This window comes from Coregonus lavaretus, assembly GCF_964263955.1.
Source record: "Coregonus lavaretus genome assembly, chromosome: 24".
NCBI lineage: Eukaryota > Metazoa > Chordata > Actinopteri > Salmoniformes > Salmonidae > Coregonus > Coregonus lavaretus.
In genome coordinates, this window is record NC_140011.1 from 15,636,889 (window position 1) to 15,660,195 (window position 23,307).

Consider the following 23,307-nt stretch of genomic DNA (forward strand, 5'->3'; position numbering starts at 1 on the left):
CATGTCTGGCACCAACCGGGAAGTCCTGACACGCTATTTACACCTCTCGAGACCATTTTCCATAAGAGATACACCCTGCCACGCTGCATCCAACAGTTCCCATGGATATATGATGTTAAGAATTTCAGTGCTAGAACTGAAGACACTATAGACACCAGATCATACTGGCTTGATTTTCCTTAGATTTTATTTGTTCCTTTGTCCGATATACAGTAAATTGGCTGTGTCTGTCTGTAGGGGGTAGTGATGGGTGACAATGGCCTCTCTCAGCTTCCAATGAAATCAATTAATACAGTTAGAGATACAAAATACTAACCAAGGTTACAGTGTCTACTGAATAATGTCTGTTTCTAGAGTGATTGTGCCACTGACAGGAATAAAAAGGGGAAAAGGGTCATGATATCTAGATCTCTGGTGACGGCACATTTGAAGTCTTGGCCAACTGTTATTTTGGACAAGCTGAAAGACTAATTTTTCTTGTGCTACAAGACTGCACATTTGGATTAATTTGCAGAATAATATTTACAGTCTGAGACAAAGAAAGTAAACAGCATATTAATAAAACATATTTTCTTGCTGTATGAGAAGAATAATGTACAGTGGGGTCCATAATTATTGGCACCCTCAAAAAAGAGACTGAATGAAATAAATACAAATACTGAGCTTATTGTATGCTCCCAATAATTATTTTTTATTACATTATTTTATTCTAATGCAATTGCTCAGAGAAAAATATGTTTAACAAGTAATACAAATAAATCTAAAAAAGATGGGGCTCAAAGTTATTGGCACCTGTTTTCAATACTCTAGCACCCTACCCTTGCGAGGATAACAAATTAGATTTTTCTAAAATGTTTTATTAGATTGGAGAACACGTTGGGAGAGATCTTAGACCATTCCTCCATACAGAATATTTGCAGATCCTTGATACCCTTCGTCTGTGTTTATGGACTGCCTTCTTCAATTCAAACCACAGGTTTTCCATGGGGTTCAAGTCCGGAGACTGCAAAATGTTGATTTTGTGGTCAATTTACAATTTACAAAAGATCCACCACCATATTTTACAGTAGGTATGAGGTACCTTTCTGCATATGCTTCTGTTTTTCGATGCCAAGCCTACAGTGGCTTGTGAAAGTATTCACCCTCCTTGGCATTTGTCCTATTTTGTTGCCTTACAACCTGGAATTAAAATAGATTTTCGGGGGGTTTGTATCATTTGATTTACACAACATGCCAACCAGTCAGAGAGGAAGATGCAAAATCATTTTTGGGGTGAAACAAAAAACTTCAGCGTGCATAACTATTCACCCCCCCAAAGTCAATACTTTGTAGAGCCACCTTTTGCAGCAATTACAGCTGCAAGTCTATTGGGTTATGTCTCTATAAGCTTGGCACATCTATCCACTGGGATTTTTTCCCATTCTTCAAGGCAAAACTGCTCCAGCTCCTTCAAGTTGGATGGGTTCCACTGGTGTACAGCAATCATAGCACAGATTCTCAATTGGATTGAGGTCTGGGCTTTGACTAGGCCATTCCAAGACATTTAAATGTTTCCCCTTAAACTCTCGAGTGTTGCTTTAGCAGTGTGCTTAGGGTCATTGTCCTACTGGAAGGTGAACCTCCGTCCCAGTCTCAAATCTCTGGAAGACTGAAACAGGTTTCCCTCAAGAATTTCCCTGTATTTAGCGCCATCCATCATTCCTTCAATTCTGACCAGTTTCCCAGTCCCTACCAATGAAAAAGATCCACACAGCATGATGCTGCCACCACCATGCTTCACTGTGGGGATAATGTTCTCGGGGTGATGAGAGGTGTTGGGTTTGCGCCAGACATTTTCCTTGATGGCAACAAAGCTCAATTTTAGTCTCATCTGACCAGAGTACCTTCTTCCATATGTTTGGGTAGTCTCCCACATGGCTTTTGGCGAACACCAAACGTGTTTGCTTCTTTTTTTCTTTAAGCAATGGCTTTTTTCTGGCCACTCTTCCGTAAAGCCCAGCTCTGTGAGTGTACGGCTTAAAGTGGTCCTATGGACAGATACTCCAATCTCCGCTGTGGAGCTTTGCAGCTCTTTCAGGGTTATCTTTGGTGTCTTTTTGCCTCTCTGATTAATGCCCTCCTTGCCTGGTCCGTGAGTTTTGGTGGGTGGCCCTCTCTTGGCAGGTTTGTTGTGGTGCCATATTATAATAATAATAATATAATATGCCATTTAGCAGATGCTTTTATCCAAAGTGACTTACAGTCGTGTGTGCATACATCTTTACGTATGGGTGGTCCCGGGGATCGAACCCACTAACCTGGCGTTGTAAGCGCCATGCTCCACCAATTGAGCTACAGAAAACCATTTTTTAATAATGGATTTAATGGTGCTCCGTGGGATGTCACATAATAAGTTGCATGGACTCACTCTATGTGCAATAGTGTTTAACATGATTTTTGAATGACTACCTCATCTCTGTACCCCACACATATAGATAATTGTAAGGTCCCTCACTCAAGCAGTGATTTTCAACCACAGATTCAACCAGCAAGACCAGGGAGGTAGTACAAAGCCTTGCAAAGAAGGGCACCTATTGGTAGATGGGTACAAATAAAAAAGCACACATTGAATATCCCATTGAGCATGGTAAAGTTATTACACTTTCGATGGTGTATCAATACAACCAGTCACTACAAATATACAGGCGTCCTTCCTAACTCAGTTGCCGGAAAGGAAGGAAACCACTCAGTGATTTCACCATGAGGTCAATGGTGACTGTAAAACAGTTACAGAGTTTAATGTCTGTGATAGGAGAAAACTGAAGATGGATCAACAACATTGAAGATACTCCACAATACTAACCTAAATGATGGAGTGAAAAGGAAGCCTGTACAGAATAAAAATATTCCAAAAACATGCATGCTGTTTGCAAAAAGGCACTAAAGTAAAACTGGAAAAAATGTCCTGAATACAAAGCGTTATGTTTGGTGCAAATCCAACACAACACTGAAAACCACTTCATATTCATATGTTCAAGTATGGTGGTGGCTGCATCATGTTATAGGTATGCTTATCATCGGCAATGATCAACAACCAACTTGACAGAGCTTGAATCATTATTTAAAGAATAATGTGAAAATATTGTACAATCCAGTTGGTGTGCAAAGCTCTTAGAGACTTACCCAGAGAGACTCAGAGCTGTAATCACTGCCAAATGTGATTCTAACATATTGACTCAGGGGTGTAAATTAGATATTTCTGTATTTCATTTAATACATTTTCTAAAAATATTTGTTCACTTTGTCATTATGGGATATTGTGTGTAGATAGGTGAGAAAGAAACATCTATTTAATCCATTTTGAATTCAGGTTTAACAACAAAATGTGGAATAAGTCAAAGGGTATGAATACTTTCTGAAGGCACTGTGTATTTATTGTATATTATGTTTGTAAGGCAATGTCCTCCAGTACTGATTGTTGTTCACCTGGAAACGAGAGGAGCATCGGCATGGGGTTTGACGCCGAAACCTTTTGTTGTGAGTCGCCTGACACGTACTACCATACCCTGTTCAAAGGCACTTGAATATTTTGTCTTGCCCATTCACCCTCTGAATGGCACACATAAACAATCCATGGCTCAATTGTCTCAAGGCTTAAAAATCTTTCTTTAACCTGTCTCCTCCCCTTCATCTACACTGATTGAAGTGGATTTAGCAGGTGACATCAATAAGGGATCATAGCTTTCACCTGGATTCACCTGGTCAGTCTATGTAATGGAAAGAGCAGGTGTTCCTAAGGTTTTGTACATTCAGTGTACGTTTATGCCATGTTCTATTTATGCTTAAAACATGTGAGCACCTTTATTGAAATGTGTGTGGATGGTAATATGTATGTTTATGACCTGAACATGTGTGTATTGTAATTATTCCCTTTTCCATGTTAATTGATCATTGTGTCATGTATTCTTCTCATTGGTCAGAGGCATGATGGGTAGAGTATTTAAACCTTGCTATTTCAATGTTTGTGAGACAGAGACAGGGTCAGGTTGGCATGCTGCGGGTTTAACAGGGATTACTGAAGCCTGGTGTTTCTTTTGAGTGTTCTAGTTGATTAAGTTCAGTTTGTTTTTTTAAATGTTTTATATATATATACAGTACCAGTCAAAGGTTTGGACACACCTACACATTCAAGGGTTCTTCTTTATTTTTACTATTTTCTACATTGTAGGATAATAGTGAAGACATCAAAACTATGAAATAACACATATGGAATCATGTAGTAACCAAAAAAGTGTTAAACAAATTCCAGGTGACTACCTCATGAAGCTGGTTGAGAGAATGCCAAGAGTGTGCAAAGCTGTCATCAAGGCAAAGGGTGACTATTTGAAGAATCTCAAATATAAAATATTTTTTGATTTGTTTAACACTTTTTTGGTTACTACATGATTCCATATGTGTTATTTCTTAGTTTTGATGTCTTCACTATTATTCTACAATGTAAAAAATAGTGCAAATAAAGAAAAACCCTTGAATGAGTAGGTGTGTCCAAACTTTTGACTGGTAGTGTATATTGTACAGTCGCCAGCTATTATATCCACTAGCAAATAAAAGCCTCACTCTGGCCAAGAAAATCAACTCTGCATTATTGCCTCTTCACTGATCAATCCACCGCTAGGGTGGCAGAAATTAAAATGTATCACTGACTTGCCCACGGATTGATATTTCAGCATTTTCTCAATGAAGAGTTCGGCGTTCAACTTGCCACGTGCAGTTATAAGCCTAGCTCGAGCAGGCTTGAGTAAGCGGCAGGTGCACAATCAATAGATCCACCTTGGTGACATGGATGAAGCCTGAGCTGGAATCTAAAGCTAACTGAAGCTAGCTAATTTTAGAAAATCATGGGTCCATCTAGCTACATTCGTAGTATACCCCTCTGGACCTGCAGAGAAAGCGTCTCTTACACTTAAAGGCTGCCCCAGTCTGGAAATTTGGCTCATGCATCAATGCCTTGGTCTTGGGCTAGGCAAAACAGATGTCCCGAATCTAGGGCCAAGGTTCCTCATCCCCCTTTTCCATGTGGGAAAGTTCCCTGACCATGCCAGGATGGCGAAAGAGTAATAAAGCTAAAGTAATTCTGGATTATAGTTTAAAGAAAACACTGATATTTATTTTATTTTTTTCCCTCAACAAATGTCTCCCAAAGTCCCATGGTGAAATGGGATGTCCTTGATCAACCCCATTCTGAACTGAAATATGTGTCCGTAATCGCGGATAGGTGTTCCATGTCCAAATGATAAAACAAGCTAATATTATAGTTTGTTCAGGTTTTTTTAGTGGCTGAATATCAGCACAAATCAGAACAGCTAATCAAATGGCTACCCGGACTATTTGCATATTACCTCAACTAACCAGTGCCCTCGCACATTGACTCTGTACCGGTACCTGTCGTGGAATATTCTAATCAAGTGAGAGAGACTGTCATTTCTTCAAACAATCATCTTTATTCCATATCGATTTAATTATTGCAATAATGAAGCTGGTCGACCACACACTCTGAAGTGTGTGTTGCCGAGAGCTTAAACTCATACAGAGAATACAGGTACTTATATAGCAGACCTAAAATGCTTAGTCATGGCTGGTTCCACCCCTCCCATGCAGATCGGAGGCATCATAAACCACCTTTGGTTCATCTGGTGGTTATCTGCACGGGGTGTTATTTTACTCCTCCAGCCTAAGCTTCCCAGGCTATCTCTATCTCGGTTACGTACACCACATCTTGTCTATGGAATTCAGGCTGTAGCCATCATAAATCAATTGTCAGGTCAAGCTATCTCTATTGACCATACGCCTATATTAGCTGCAGGGCGCTAGAGTAGAGACCATTCCTTTACAAAAACACAGCATTAGTAGAACAGAAATGTCTTACTATTTGTTAAGTATATAATTTAACTATTAATATCAAACAAATCAGGTAAATATGTAATTTCTCTCACACTACTGTTATTGTTACTGTTATTGTTACTGCTTGAATTTTTTACTTATCTATTGTTTTCTTAACACTCATTTTTCTTAAAACTGCATTGTTGGTTAAGGGCTTGTAAGTGAGCATTTCACTGTAAGGTCTACACCTTGATTTGATTTGATTTTTGACCAACTCTTGAAGTTAACAAGCCTTCCACTGAGATTCTTTCCTAGCAGGTATAAATGGAATCCGTTACATCTTTATCTCTGCGAACACTTCCAACCCCAAAACACACACACGCACACATACCGACACACACGCACACAAAGTACACTCACACATGACATACACTCACACACCGACGCACGCATGCACGCACACACACACACAAACTCCTGTTAAGTTTACTGCTTTGAACATCCTCCCATATTTGCCAAGAGATTAGGACCAAGGACAGGGAAAACCTCTCCGCTGCTCTCGATTTCAAACACAAACACAGCGAAACCCCCTACTGATACTACTCATGAGTCAAATCCTATAATTTGAAACCAATGGTTTAATTTTGAAGAGACATGCTGTCAGAAACCAAATAAAAATATATATTTTTTGTTGATTCAAAATCAGTTACTACTTATTTTATCCTCTGACTAGAGATGTGCTGACTGTCACTCTTCTCAATAAAGTATATTGGAGCAACGTCAGAAACAGGTTGCAAGCCTAGTTCTCCCTAATCCTTTACGACCCAAACCCTGACCCACCTTTATCTAGCCTCCCACCAGATGTGAGACAGAGAAAATGAATCCCAAGCTGGATTTTATACCTGTGCTTGAAAAGCAAAGGGGAGGCAGACTGAGGACGTCAATGGGAGGGGCAGGATAAGGGAGAGAGAAAGAGAGCTGTTAGATGTTGCGGCCCCTCCAGTCCTTTGGGAGTTGCAGAAGGCAGGGTGGTAAAAACGAGTTCATCCCTCATGAATGAGGGAGGAAAAGAAGGAGAGAAATGTCACCCAGGGAGTAAATGAGTACCTGATGAAAAGCAAGCTGCTAATGGGGACTTCCCCATTTGATCATTACTACCCTTTCCACCATTATTACCCTCACCAGGGAAGAGGTCATCCAACACAGGCTCCTAACCCTTTCTAGAAAAGCAACAAACTTAGATAACACTCCAGCTGTCAGTTGCTAAGATCTGGGATTTCTGGGTAAACTAGGAAAACTAGGAAACTACGTATATGTGGGCCACTCACATCCACCAAGGCTATACATTAAGAGTCTTAGATTAAAGAATATCCCTGTCTCCAGGGATTAATAGGGGTCATTGTAATCACAAGCCCATAATAGATGAACTGCATGTTGGAGTTGGGAACTGACCAACACAGACTCCATATTGATGCAGAGGTCGTTGGTTTCACAATCTCTGGGTCAACTAAAGTGGTGAAGGATTTACCTACACATGTGGTAAATAAGACTAGTAAACTATGGGGTCAATTTGTGATGTGTGTATACTAAACGCTATTCTAAAATAGTATACAGGAAATCCACTACTATAACATCACCCAAAATACAATGAATCCTCCAATGAGTTTGAGTGTGGAGAAATGGCTAGCTCATGACATTGCAAGACAGTGAGATGAAAAAAATGGAGAGGCGGGTAAGGTAGGAATGGAAAAGGAGCGCTGGAATAGCCATTACAGGTGTACTACTGACTGAATCATGGGCCTGCTATAATTTTGTTTCCACTGAAACCAGAGAGTAGCAAAAATATGCTCTGGAATGGTCTTTCTCCAAAGAGCTGAGAGAGGGAGTGTATGTAAGCTTACATTGGTTGGCCACCTTCCCACTCTGCATGAACCTTGCCGTTTGAGGTGTCAACTTTGCAGAGTCTTCTGTGCTACGTATCACTGATGGGATATACATTTACATTTTAGTCATTTAGCAGACGCTCTTATCCAGAGCGACTTACATTTAGTGAGTGCATACATTATTTTTTTATACTGACCCCCCGTGGGAATCGAACCTACAACCCTGGCGTTGCAAACGCCATGCTCTACCAACTGAGCTACATCCCGATATGTAAACATGGATGTTTTCTTTTCAATTCCTTTGAAACCTGTAGGGATTTGATAGCCACTATAATATTGATTGATCAGTCAGGCCTCTTCTGCTTCATCTGAGGGCTTTTTATAGTACATAAAACATTAACCTGTCTTAGATCAGGAAAGTTGTGAAAGGATGTGGGCTGTAACTTAACCTGTTGTTGCCAAGTATGATTTATTATGTTATAGTGGAAATCAGTGGGGGAAAGTGTAACTCTCCATGTCACCTGCAGAATTTGCAGTCTGTTGTGAATTAGGAAATAGGGCTGGGCATTATTAATCCTACCAGATCTATGGTTTCACATACATTCAATGGATCAACCAGGGTCTTGCTACATTAGTGTCTCCTCTCACACCCACCCACCCACCAAACCTTTGGAAACCCCAAACTCAGAGTCATCCCTGACTTCTTTCCCACGATTTGTTCCAATCAGTCTCCCACAAATTACAGGGCTCTAGCATGAAGTCATCAGAGTGATCTGCAGTGGCCAGTGGAAATGTTGAGTATTGGCTGAATCCTAACATGCGAGATGTGTACAAGTAACAAACTGTTGCTTATAGCTCCCAATGCACCACCCATCACGGCAGCTGGTGCATAGGCCAGAAACAAAGGATATCCACTTCTGGCAGTCTTTGGCCATATTCCCAATGCATGATTAATGCAAATTCAGTTACACATGCATTTCTCAAGTTGTGTGTGGGTTGTGTGTGGGTTGTGTGTGGGTTGTGTGTGGGTTGTGTGTGGGTTGTGTGTGGGTATGCATTATTGAGTTATCGATTTAATGCATGAAACAGCTGGTTAGACTTCAACATGTACTGTACAGTGTGCAGGGAAATAAATCATATGGAATAAATGTTTCATCCAAACCGGTTATCAACACTCTAGAATGATCTTGGTGTCAGAGGAACAGGAGTAAAATACCCAGGAAGCTTCTCTGAGTACTGTGACAGGTCATTCAAAGAGAAAAATGGGTAAGGGATTTGTGATCCCACGTCTCTCATCTTCAGTTATGTCCTGTCTTGTCTGATGTCAAATAATGATGAGTGAGAAAGTTATAGACTCGCAAATATCATTGCAATGGTGAGAGGTTAGCATGTCTTGGGGTATGATATTTGTCTGTAACTTTCTCACTCATCATTATCCACGATTCATTCAGGGTTATCCATAATCATGGTAGCATCACATTAATGCAGAAGTGTTTAGAAACATATTCTATTCTTTGTTCTTCTCCAATATAAGTGACTCCAAAATGACACAATACATTATTTACCATTCATTTCTATTGGGCACAAAATTATCTGAAACACAACCAAAACAAAACAGCAAATGCATCAAACAAGTTGTAGAGTCACAAGCTTGATGTAGTCATTGTGTGCTATGAATATGGGACCAAATACTTAACTTGATACTACTTTAATACACATAAATGAATTTATCCCAATACTTTTGGTCACCTAAAATGGGAGGACAATGTACAAAACGTGCTGTAATTTGTAAACGGCTCACCCGATATGAATGAAAATACCCTCACATTAAAGCTGAATGTCTGCACTTTAACCTCGTAGTCATTGTATCATTTCATCCAAAGTGCTGGAGTACAGAGCCAAAACTACAAAAAATGTGTCACTGTCCCAATACTTTTGGAGCTCACTGTATATTGTTTCTAGATTGTCAAAAGCCCTCTATCATTACCAGTAAAGTCATGTTTTATCTATTTGCTGTGAAAATGCCTGCTACGTATTCATTTTGGATGGGTACAGAGGTGCAACATAAAACTAGAAACGGTCAGGGTCTTTGGCTCAGTGGGGGGGAAGTTATTTCAGGTCTCTGGTAGGTTGATGTCATTCTTTGAGGCCACAGTAGTATCAACAATACATATCTGCATATGTTAAACATATTATCTTGTCTTGAACTGTTTTATGGGAAAAATAAGGTTCTGTGGGGCAGTGTGGGCATAACGGACTGCACACAAAATGTATTGCATAGGAACACACATAGCATGGGAGTGCCAAAAACATAGGCCAAGTGTTAAAGTATATATATAATCTAATGAGTCAGGTGCAGGAGGGTAAATCACAGAATAACAGGCTTTATTCCGCAACCACAGAGTTACGCAGTAACGTGTCAAAACACTCCAGTGCACAAAACAGGCGCACTGGAAAATACAAGGCACAAAGGGAAATATCCCGGCGATACACAATACAAGGAGCTCCACCGAGCTTCACTATCCTCCACAATAAACAATCACACACAAAGACAAGGGGGCAGAGGGAACACTTATGCATGTACTGATGAGGGGATATGAACCAGGTGTGTGTAATTATCAAGACAAAACAAATGGAATGATGAGATGAGGAGCGGCAGTGGCTAGAAGGCCGGTGACGACGAACGCCGAAGCCTGCCCGAACAAGGAGAGGTGGCAGCTTCGGAGGAAGTTGTGACAATAATTGTTGATCCAAGGAAATGGTGCTTTGTAGGACACTCTTTCAAGGGCTAATGGCTACATGGAGCTCAGTTTGTGCTGTGAAGTCAATTACCAGCCAAAATTACCCTGAGTGCTATGGTTAGGTTAATCACAATCGTTTAACATCCAGCTGACACTACATTTTTCATAAAGTCTCCAAAGACCTCCCGTGATGCAAAAGCAAGCTACAGCATGTATAGCATATTAGGGTTTAGATAGCAGGATAAAAATGCACTAACTTTCAATGGCTGACTGTGGCTCACAGTCAGTGTATGGTCACTTTTCTGGGCAGGACGATACACTGTGGGTTAAGCGTTAGTCTGGACGCTTGAAGTTATAAAGTTTTGTTGACTTTATTTGTTGACCTATTTTTACCGTCTTGTAATTCACGGAGTGCACAGGTTATTGTCTGCCTTTGCTAATTTTACAGGCATGGACGTCTCCCCAGAGTGACTATGTGAAAATGTAGTTATCCACGTGCATTACTGAGGCTGTCTTTAACTTAATGTATTTTTGTTTACCTTCCAGGGCTCCTACACTTATCCAGATTTGACCAGACTTCCAAGTTTTATCCCAGTATTCTTAAAACTGAGTCCAATTGAGAGAGACAAAAATGGGTACTAAAAGCTTTCTAGGGTGCGTCTTCCTGACTCTCCTTCTCAACCTCTGCCAAGCTGGGCTGGTGAGAAAAATACTTAGGCATAAACGGGCGACCCTGACAACCCCCGGCGGAGACAATGTGACCCTGACCAGCGCTGACCAACCAGTGGTCTTCAACCACGTCTACAACATCAATGTCCCCACCGGCTCCTTGTGCTCAGTGGACCTGGATGCCCCAGGAAACACCAGCCTTGAGCCCCAGGACGCAGCTCAGCCTTCAGGCCTCCGCACCACCGAACATACCCTGGATGGGCAGAACCAGATAGTTTTCACTCACCGCATTAACATTCCTCAGCAGGAGTGTGCATGCACTGATGGGCTCCCGGATCTGAAGGACCTCCTGGGCAGGTTGGAGATGCTGGAGGGAGAGGTGTCCACGCTGAGAGATCAATGCACTACTGGAGACGCTGGCTGCTGCAGCGCTCAGCCAGTCACAGGTACTGTATACGTGTCAACCTAATCACCCCCAGCTTCTGATTGGCTCATTCAACCCCTTTCCTAGTATAGCATACTTAGGATGACTGTCACCCATAGAGAATGATAGAGGACTCATCATTGTATCTGTCCCATCATGGTGTATGTGAGCACAAGGGCAGTGCCATTGAGGCCATCTCCATTTTGAAGTAGTACATCTTCTTCTTCTACTACTTCTATGTGTTGGTAAACAAACTGAAAGGGTATATACTGCCACCTGGAGTGAGTTTGAACAGGTATAAAGCCAAGGTTAGTGATTTACTGTCACCTGCAGTTATGGAATGTTTGCTCACAAGTATAATGAATTGGCTGATCCCTCCTGATGACCTGGATGGAATTATGTGATCCTTCCTTAACCCATAGGAAGTCCCACCCAGTTGACCACTTCAAAATGGTGAAAGTCCTGAATGGCGCTGCCCATGCTACAATGGACTTTTGGGCATTAGAGTCCTCTATCATTCTCTATGCTGTCACATCACCTCTCCTTCCTTCAGAGGCATATCTATTTTACTCAACCTCTAGGAAGCGTCAATGGAATTGAATGTGGGATTGGGTTTAGCAGTGGTTTCTCTTTTACACCATAGGGAAAGGGAATGACCATAGACATACTCAGTGCTGATTTGTACTGTAGGTTGTTATTCAGAACATAATTGTCCTGTCTATGATTACAGTCCTCTCTTGATTACAATATTTTAAAATTACATTTGTTAGCAAAGTGAAAAGGGGTAAGAGGGGAATTATGATTCAGAGGGTTATAATCTCTAAACTGCTCTTTTAGGTGAGGTGGGGACCAAGCCTTACTGCAATGGCCGTGGAAACTACAGTGCTGACACCTGTGGTTGCATTTGCGAGCCTGGCTGGAAGGGACCCAACTGCACCGAGTCTGAATGCCCCAACAACTGCCAGGACCAAGGTCGCTGTGTGGACGGGAAGTGCGTCTGCTTTGAGGGCTTTGGCGGGGATGACTGTTCACTCAAGGTTTGCAAAGTGGACTGTGGTGGGAACGGACAATGCATTGGCGGGGTCTGTGTCTGTGCCGAGGGTTACAATGGAGAGGACTGTTCTCAGACAGACTGCCTGAACAACTGCCTAAGCCATGGAAAGTGTGTGGACGGGGAGTGTGTGTGTGAAGAGCCCTGGACGGGCTACGACTGCTCCGAACTCATCTGCCCCAATGACTGCTACGACCGCGGCCGCTGCGTCAACGGAACCTGCTACTGCGAAGAAGGATTCACCGGGGAGGACTGTGGGGAGAAAACCTGCCCAAGCGACTGCCTGGGAAATGGTTTCTGTGTGGACGGCCAGTGTGTCTGCAGCGCTGGCTATACTGGAGAGGACTGCTCCGAGCTCACTTGCCCCGGTGACTGCAATGATAGAGGTGTCTGCTTCAACGGCATGTGTATCTGCAATGCTGGCTACCAAGGAGAGGATTGTAGCCAGCTGGCTTGCCCCAACAACTGCCACAACAGGGGACAGTGTGTCAACGGACAGTGCATCTGCAATGTAGGCTACCAGGGAGAGGACTGCTCTGAGCTCTCCTGCCCCAACAACTGCCTCAACCGGGGCCGCTGTGTCAATGGACAGTGTGTGTGCGATGAAGGGTTCGGGGGTGAGGACTGCAGCATCAAGACCTGCCCCTCGGACTGCTACGGCAGTGGAGACTGTGTGGATGGCCGGTGTGTCTGCTATGCTGGCTTCACCGGTGAGGACTGCAGCGAGCTGAGCTGCCCCAACAACTGCCTGAGCCGCGGACGCTGCGTTGACGGGCAGTGCGTCTGCGACGAGGGCTTCACAGGGGAAGACTGCACTGAGAAGCACTGTCCCAATGACTGCCTGGGCCGGGGATACTGCGTGGATGGCAAATGTGTCTGCCAGGAGGGCTATGCGGGTGTTGACTGCTCTGAACTCACCTGCCCTGATAACTGCAACAACAGGGGGCACTGTGTTAATGGGAAGTGCATGTGTGAGGTGGGATACGTGGGAGACAACTGTGGAGAGCTGAGCTGCCTCAACAACTGCCAGGACAAAGGCCGCTGTGTGAATGGACATTGTCTCTGTGATGAGGGATACACTGGAGAAGACTGCTCAGAAGGTAAGAACGGTTTCATTCAACTGACCCATTGTTTGAGAGAAACATAAACTATGGATATTTTAGTTAAGTTCAATTCAGTACATTTTCTGCTTTCTGCTTGATATTTCCATGTGCTTGCTGAATGCCACATTAATTCCAATTACTTCTTTTTCTGCAATTTTTTATACTCAAAACGTAATCAAATCCCAAAATAAAGAGAAACCATTTAAATTCATTTGAAAGAGATTTTGAGAAAAGGATTAAAAGTTCCATTATCATTTACTCTGATGCCAAAAGCTGTGTATTTAAGTCTGTACTTCTGTCTCAAAGATCTTTGGCAGTCCAGACCACTGCCAGATGTGAGTCTGGAGAAAGCATTTGCTTTGTGTAGAGGATTGTTAGTGGCTGAGGGCATGTGAAACCAAGTGTCTGAGACAATAAAAAGGTCAGACTATTTCCTGTCTCTCTCTTTTTCTTTCTTTCTCGCTCTCTCTAGTTTCCCCTCCAAAGGACCTGACTGTAACAGAGGTCACCACCGATACAGTGGATCTGACCTGGAACAATGAGATGCTGGTGACAGAGTATCTGATTGCCTATGTGCCCACTAGTCCTGGGGGTCTGTACCAGGAGTTCAGAGTGCCCGGAGACAAGACTGCTGCCACAGTCAGCGAGCTGGAACCCGGCATCGAGTACCTGATCAACGTCTATGCCATCCTCAGCAACAAGAAGAGCATCCCAATCAGCGCCAGGGTGGCCACACGTAGGTCATACCATCTTAATGGAGCTCATGTAATTAAAAATCATTCCTAAGATCTGAAGACTTGGGTCGCTGAGCAGTCTGAGTTCATGGGAATGTGGTCCTCTTTAGACTGTCAGGAAAATACAATTTGCACATATTAACCATAATCAAAATGCTATCCGGTACAGTGGAGAAACTTTCACAGCACAATGTTAACACAAGGCTTTCCTTTTAGAATAGGTGATAAAAAATATAAATAAACATTTCATTGATGCTTTACAATGTTTAAAACCCCACACTGTCTCGATGCACAATATTTTGGCATCAGGCATAATATATTCCTTTGTCTCACTCTGTCCTGTCAGATCTACCGGAGCCAGATGGCTTGAAGTTCAAATCGGTGAGGGACACCTCAGTAGAGGTGTTGTGGGATCAGCTGGACATTCCCTTTGATGCCTGGGAGCTCTATGTCCGCAACACGGTCAGTCTGTCCATCTCTCTGCAAGAGATCTCTGCTAGGTCTTGCCTAGGATTTCCCTAAACAGCAGGGACAAGACAACAGATTTGCACAAGCTGGCTTTGCTCTTCTAGTGAGATGTTGGCATGCTTGGCTAGTTATCATGTCCAGTAAAGTAGCAACAGCAATCAGGGTTGAGGTCAGTTCAGTTTTCAATTCAGCCAACTCAAAAAATGTAACACACACAACAAACCACAAATTGCCATCACACTACTAAAGCGTGCTGTACTTTACACATTACACAATGATGTTGATGTGAACCGGTACATGGAAAATAACTGTGCATTGCCTCAGATCACAAATCTGAGGGCTTATTGTTACTCACAGGCTTTCTGCTCAGCTGCAATATGGCAAAGGTCTGGGCAACCATAAACCATAAATCCCTTCTTCTTGTCCATGAGTACATTTTCACAAAGGGCTGTGTAACCTTGTTTTAACACTCCTCAGGGAGGTCTCGGGCTGCCAGGAAATGCTCAGTGGTGTTTATTCCTTTCACTGTCCTTATCCCATTCTCCTGTACACTTTGGCTTTATTGCCCCCATACATAAAATGTAAAGGACCTGTAATCGATGATCAGCACTCAATCACTATCACCATGTGCCAAATGGGATGTGTTTGCAGCATTCTTATGTGAGGCAATCAAAGACTTACAAAACATTCTGCTGCAAAAAATGACATATTGTAATAATTGGTATTGTTTAACTCAACATTAACTGTGTGAAAGATTTATTTCCTTGATCCAAAGGAAACATTGACGTGGCTTACCTCAGACTGTTGGGTATGTATGATACCAGAAATAGTGTTGTTTTAAAACCGTATATGTCTTTGACCTTTCAGAAAGAGGAGAATGGGAAGATCCTGACAACCCTTCCATCCTCCCAGACTATGTATAAGCAGTCAGGGCTCGGTCCTGGTCAGGAGTACGAGGTCTCAGTGGGCGTCATCAAGAACAATACCAGAGGACCTCAGTCTACTAAAATCATCACTACCAGTAAGCTTACACCACATTTTAATGTGTGTAATGTGTTTTTTCCCAGCCCGGTGTAGATCTGCATGTGCCAACTAAGAAGCCAACTCTTCTGACATTGTCATGCCTTACATGAATGAATCTGGACCAGGCTACTCCCATTCATCTTGGCGACTACACATATCCCATGGGTTAGATAAGGAAAATCCTTACATCTCACAAATCACACAAGCAGACAGAGGAACAACTGAATAGACCAATTTAACTGTCAGTCATAGTATTAGGTCTATATGGAAAAAGGGGCTAAACTCCCATTGTCATTTTACACAGTTAAATGTAAGTATTTTTGCAGAAGTGAACTACGCTGAATTTCAGGCCAACCTGCATTTTACAATAGAGAGTCTTTGTATTTTTCAAGGAGCCCTGCCATAAACTCTTGACAGGGGTTTACCGTAGCTGTTCCTGCACACTGTTACTCCATACATTATGGTCAAATGCTCCTCTTAATTTATGGAATAGGAATTGCTTTCTAGCATGAACTACCTCCTTGTGCATGGAAAAGCCATTTCATTTACAATTCCTCATTGATGGACCCTGTAAATATCTTCTCCTTTTGACTCCTGCATAATTTATTTGCTGGCTTAAGATCAGCACATCTTTCAGGAATGATGAATGATAGAAGTTGGTGATCAAGGCTATATGAACCTAAATGGCCTATATCACACACTGACGTCACCACAGAACAGAATTGAGCAATTTCTCCTGTGAAAATAAATCAGGAATTTACCAAAGATCCTATCAGAACACAGAACAGTGACATCACAACCAAACAGTCAGATTAACCAAACTTAATGACATTTGTTATGCCATAATTATAACATGTTGTGCAGGTCTTTAAATGTAGTTAAAATAAAACCAATACTCTTTGTGTCCTTGTGTCTTTTGCCCTAAGTGATCGCTTAAAAATGCATGGGATCATTGTCCATAACAAATAGAACATAACAGCCTATGCACAGATCGGTCATCCTCCTTGTGCCTCTCTCCCCCAGGGATTGATGGGCCCAGACAGGTAGAGGTTCGTGACGTGACAGACTGCTCGGGCTTAGTCACCTGGTTCCATCCCGTGGCCCAGGTGGACGGTGTCACCGTGTCCTACAGCCCCAGCTCTGACCCCACAGAGAGGACCAGCGTGGACCTGTCCACCTCAGACAAACAGTACAGCATCGACAGTCTCAGCCCAGACACTGAGTACCAGGTGTCCCTGGTCTCCAGGAGGGGAGACACCACCAGCGAGCCAGTCTCTGAGATATTCACCACAGGTAGGGGCATTATTATGTCCAATCCTGATAAGTTCACTCCTGATAAGTGTAAACTGTGTTTGATTAAACTAAATTTTTACTAACTTTTTTAAAGTGTTCCTGATAACAGCATGCGCTGGTTTACTGCACGCTTGGATTTATCAAGAGTTGACTGTAAACAGTCCTTATTGTACTCCTTTCTTCTTCTTGCATTGTTACAGACCTGGACGCCCCCAAGGACCTGCAGCCCCTGGGCCAGACAGACAACAGCGTCACACTGGAGTGGAGAAACAGCCGGGCAGATGTTGACAGCTACAGGGTGAAGTACAGCCCCATCTCTGGGGGTTCCCATGGCGAGGAGGTGTTCCCCCGTGGGTCAGGAGACAACACTCAGGCCACCATCACTGGTGAGGGTCAACCATGACCAAATCTTAACATGCAATTTTGTCAGTAGAAGGTATACGTTTTTTTTGCAAGTTAGGATTTGCTATGACAATCACAACATAGTTATTCTTTATGCCAATCAAATCAGGTACTTAAAAACATCTATGTTCTTCTCGATTACAGGACTGAAGCTATTCAGGTAATCAGGTACTCAAATCCATCTCTGTTCTCCCTAATTATAGGAATGAAACCGGGTACAGAATACGGGATTGGTGTGACCGCCGTGAAGAACGAGAGGGAGAGCCTGCCTGCCACTACAAATGCAGCCACCGGTGAGTGCATACGTCAACACATTCTCATAGGATAGCCACTGTTCAAAAGCTGTCCAAATACCCACCACCACAGTGACCACACACTCTGCAGCTGTAGATACAACTTTCAATGCAAACACATTATTAGGCAACAATATGAGGCAAACATAGGATATTTATGAGGTTCTGATATTTCCAAGTGCTTTGGCAAACAAACTTGTAAAAAGCAAGTTAAAACCTCAGGACTACATGGGGCAGATGTAATAGAAGAGAATGAAATATGATCCAAGATGGCGTAGCAGTGCGGTCGTATTTTCTGTAGTGTCCTTGTGTAAATAGCCAGTTTTTTAGTGTTTTGTCTATTTTGTTTATATTTTTCAATTTTACTTTTCATTCTTTAACTAAATATACTTTCCTGCAACCCGCCTCACCCAACGTGGAAAGGATTCTATTATTTCTTTATAACTTTTATCAAGAACCATAAGCTGAAACTAGTCTAGCTGCAACCGAATGGCTGTGGTAGCCAGCTAGCTAGCTACTTGCTATTAGCCACCGTTAGCGTCTTCACCATTGTAAGTGGCCTGCACTACCCACCAGCCAGCTCTAGCTCTAGCCTGGACAATTTGTCGGCCAGTCTGCACAGCGTGCTATCGACCCAGAGCATATCGTATTTTCTGCTGGAATCACTGGACCCTAGCGCCGGATCATCGCAACCAGCTAGCTGCAACCAAATGGCTGTTGTCGTTGGCTAATTACCATTGCCCCTTAGCAAGCACCAGTTAGCCTTGAGCTAGCCTTGAGCCAGGCCCATCTCCTGGCTATCTACCTCTCTGTCAACCAGACGGGACCTCCTAGTGTTGACACGGAGCCCCGCCGATCCAACACGACTGGTTTGCCGATGAAATCGTCTGATGTGGTTTCAACAGGCTTCCCGTTACGACGTCGACCACGAAGATCCATCTGCTAGCCCCGGCCTGCTAGCACACGCAAGCCGGGCCTCTTGCTCGCCAGTGCTGTAGCAGCACCCGAACTACCTATGAACTCTCCTATTGCTGTTCTCCGGACCTTATGATAACTCAGCTATACAGCTGATGCCTGCTGGACTGTTCCTTTATACGGTACCACATCCTGTTTATGTTTAGCCTCAGCCCAAACTTTATCGCCATTACCAGCTGTTGTCTTAGCTCTCTTGAATAACACCTGTGATTGCTTTATGCCTCTCTCCCATGTCAATATGCCTTGCTTATTGCTGTTTCGGTTATTTCTTATTGTACTATTTCACTGTAGAGCCCCTAGCCCAGCTCAACCTGCCTTAGACAGCTCCTTTGTCCCACCCCCCATACACGCGTAGACCGACTCAATCGGTGCCTCCAGTGATGCTATCTCTTTCATCGTTACCCAACGCTTAGGTTTACCTCCACTGTACTCATATCCTTCAATATCCTTGGCTGTACATAATGCCCTGAATCTATTCTACATTGCCGGGAAATCTGCCCCTTTTTTTCTCTGTACCCAACGCACTAGAAGACCAGTTCTTAAAGCCTTTAGCCGTATCCTTATTCTACTCCTCCTCTGTTCCTCTGGTGATGTAGAGGTAAACCCAGGCCCTGTAGCCCCCAGTATCACTCCTACTCCCCAGGCGTTATCATTTGTTGACTTCTGTAACCATAAAAGCCTTGGTTTCTTGCACGTTAACATAAGAAGCCTCCTCCCTAAGTTTGAGTTATTCACTGCGTTAGCACACTCCGCCAACCCTGATGTTCTAGCAGTGTCTGAATCCTGGCTTAGGAAGGCCACCAAAAATTCAGAAATGTCCATCCCCAACTACAACATTTTCCATCTCGATAGAACTGCCAAAGGGGGTGGGGTTGCAATCTACTGTAGAGATAGCCTGCAGAGCTCTATCATACTATCCAGGTCTGTGCCCAAACAGTTTGAGCTTCTACTTCTAAAAATCCACCTTTCCAGAAATGTCTCTCACTGTTGCCACTTGCTACAGAATCCCCTCAGCCCCGAGCTGTGCCCTGGACACCATATGAGAACTGATTGCCCCCCATCTATCCTCAGAATTTGTACTGCTTGGTGACCTAAACTGGGATATGCTTAACACCCCGGCCAACCTACAATCTAAACTAGATGCCCTCAATCTCACACAAATGATCAACGAACCTACCAGGTACAACCCAAAATCTGTAAACATGGGCACCCTCATAGATATCATCCTGACAAATGTACCCTCTAAATACACCTCCACTGTCTTCAACCAGGATCTCAGCGATCACTGCCTTATTGCCTGCGTCCGTAATGGGTCCGCGGTCAAACGACCACCCCTCATCACTGTCAAATGCTCCCTAAAACACTTTAGCGAGCAGGCCTTTCTAATTGACCTGGCCCGGGTATCCTGGATGGATATTGACCTCATTCCGTCAGTAGAGGATGCCTGGTTGTTCTTTAAAAGTGCTTTCCTCTCAATCTTAAATAAGCATGCCCCATTCAAAAAATTCAGAACTAAGAACAGATATAGCCCCTGGTTCTCCTCAGACTTGACAGCCCTTGACCAGCACAAAAACATCCTGTAGCGTCCTGCATTAGCATCGAACAGCCCCTGCGATATGCAACTTTTCAGGGAAGTCAGGAACCAATATACACAATCAGTTAGGAAAGCAAAGGTTAGCTTTTTCAAACAGAAATTTGCATCCTGTAGCACTAACTCCAAAAAGTTTTGGGACACTGTAAAGTCCATGGAGAATAAGAGCACCTCCTCCCAACTGCCCACTGCACTGAGGCTAGGAAACACTGTCACCACCGAAAAATCTACAATAATCGAGAATTTCAACAAGCATTTTGCTACGGCTGGCCATGCTTTCCATCTGGCTACCACTACCCCGGCCACCAGCTCTGCGCCCTCCACTGCAACTTGCCCATGCCCCCCCCGCTTCTCCTTTACACAAATTCAGACAGCTGATGTTCTGAAAGAGCTGAAAAATTGGGACCCATACAAATCAGCTGGGCTAGACAATCTGGAACCTTTCTTTCTAAAATTAGCCGCCGAAATTGTCGCAACCCCTACTACTAGCCTGTTCAACCTCTCTTTCGTAACGTCTGAGATCCCCAGAGATTGGAAAGCTGCCGCGGTCATCCCCCTCTTCAAAGGGGGTGACACTCTAGATACAAACTGTTACAGACCTACATCCATCCTGCCCTGCCTTTCGAAAGTTTTTGAAAGCCAAGTTAACAAACAGATCACCGACCATTTTGAATCCCACCGTACCTTCTCCGCTATAAAATCCAGTTTCCGAGCTGGTCATGGGTGCACCTCAGCCACGCTCAAGGTCCTAAACGATATTATAACCGCGATCGATAAAAGACAGTACTGCGCAGCCGTCTTCATCGACCTGGCCAAGGCTTTTGACTCTGTCAATCATCGCATTCTTATTGGCAGACTAAATAGCCTTGGTTTCTCTAATGACTGCCTCGCCTGGTTCACCAACTACTTCTCAGATAGAGTTCAATGTGTCAAATCGGAGGGCCTTCTGGCAGTCTCTATGGGGGTGCCACAGGGTTCAATTCTCGGGCCGACTCTATTCTCTGTGTATATCAATGATGTCGCTCTTGCTGCTGGTGACACTCGGATCCACCTCTATGCGGACGACACCATTTTGTATACATCTGGCCCTTCATTGGACACTGTGTTAACAAACCTCCAAACGAGCTTCAACGCCATACAACACTCCTTCCGTAGCCTCCAACTGCTCTTAAACACTAGTAAAACTAAATGCATGCCCTTCAACCGAACGCTGCTTGCACCCGCCCACCCGACTAGAATCACTACTCTCGGCGGGTCTGACCTAGAGTATGTGGACAACTACAAATACCTAGGTGTCTGGTTAGACTCACATTAAGCATCTCCAATCAAAAGTTAGATCTAGAATCGGCTTCCTATTTCGCAACAAAGCCTCCTTCACTCATGCTGCCAAACATGCCCTCGTAAAACTGACTATCCTACCGATCCTTGACTTCAGCGATGTAATTTACAAAATAGCCTCCAACACTCTACTCAGCAAATTGGATGTAGTCTATCACAGTGCCATCCGTTTTGTCACCAAAGCCCCATATACTACCCACCATTGGGACCTATGCGCTCTTGTTGGCTGGCCCTCGCTACATATTCGTCGCCAAACCCACTGGCTCCAGGTCATCTATAAATCACTTCTAGGCAAATCCCCATCTTATCTTAGCTCACTGGTCACCATAGCAACACCCACCCGTAGTCTGCGCTCCAGCAGGTATATCTCACTGGTCATCCCCAAAGCCAACACCTCCTTTGGCCGCCATTCCTTCCAGTTCTCTACTGCCAATGACTGGAACGAACTGCAAAAATCTCTGAAGCTGGAGACTCTTATCTCCCTCACTAACTTTAAGCGTCTGTTGTCAGAGCAGCTTACCGATCACTGCACCTGCACACAGCCATTCTGAAATTAGCCCATCCAACTACCTCATCCCCATTTTGTTATTTATTTTGCTAATTTGCACCCCAGTATCTCTATTTGCACATCATCTTTTGCACATCTATCATTCCAGTGTTAATACGAAATTGTAACTTTTGCACTATGTTCTATTTATTGCCTTACCTCCATAATTTACTACATTCGCACACACTGTATAAATATTTTCTGTTGTATTTTTGACTTTATGTTTTGTTTACCCCATATGTAACTCTGTGTTGTTGTTTTTATCGCACTGCTTTGCTTTATCTTGGCCAGGTCGCAGTTGTAAATGAGAACTTGTTCTCAACTGGCTTACCTGGTTAAATAAAGGTGAAATAAAATAAAATAAAAATGAAAGAACTGTACTATACTATACTATCCACGTTTGAAACAGAAAAATAATGTTCTGCCTTTCACTACCCTATGAGTTTTACTAAAGGCTGGATCAATGCTGATTGAAAACTTGACCACTTTCCTCCACAGATCTCGATGGGCCCAAGGACTTGGAAGTGAGCGAGTCCACAGAGACCAGCATGACCCTGGTGTGGAGGAGACCCAGATCCAAGATCACTGTCTACAGGCTGGTGTACATCTCCAGGGACGGCCGGAGGGAGGAGGTGGAGGTCCCTGGAACAGCCACCACCTACATCCTGACCAACCTGACCCCTGGCATGCTGTACACCATTACCCTGGTCGCTGAGAGGGGCTCAAAGAAGAGCACACCCGTAACCCTGTCCGCATCTACAGGTGAGGGTTCAAACAGGATCTCTACAACTGACTCCACCCTCGTATTGCAAGGTACAAATATGTGTGGGTGATCCGTAAAGAAAATTGTTTTAGTTCTGTTTCAGGCATGGATAAAATCCATAGTATCAGGTGGGAAACATTCAACATGCTA

The 23,307-nt window shown here is 43.5% G+C and overlaps 1 protein-coding gene across 1 annotated transcript in view; it reads left to right on the plus strand.

Moving 5' to 3' along the window:
- Positions 1-23,307, plus strand: part of LOC311100052 (tenascin-like) — a 65,449-nt gene that overhangs the window by 8,173 nt on the left and 33,969 nt on the right. Inside the window, exons 2-10 of the mRNA XM_084140795.1 lie at positions 11,030-11,598; positions 12,414-13,727; positions 14,203-14,466; positions 14,811-14,926; positions 15,800-15,953; positions 16,979-17,248; positions 17,449-17,634; positions 17,854-17,943; positions 22,893-23,156. Coding sequence (XP_083996921.1) covers positions 11,115-11,598; positions 12,414-13,727; positions 14,203-14,466; positions 14,811-14,926; positions 15,800-15,953; positions 16,979-17,248; positions 17,449-17,634; positions 17,854-17,943; positions 22,893-23,156 — 3,142 coding nt within the window. The 5' untranslated portion in view covers positions 11,030-11,114. The remainder of the gene's footprint in view (positions 1-11,029; positions 11,599-12,413; positions 13,728-14,202; positions 14,467-14,810; positions 14,927-15,799; positions 15,954-16,978; positions 17,249-17,448; positions 17,635-17,853; positions 17,944-22,892; positions 23,157-23,307) is intronic.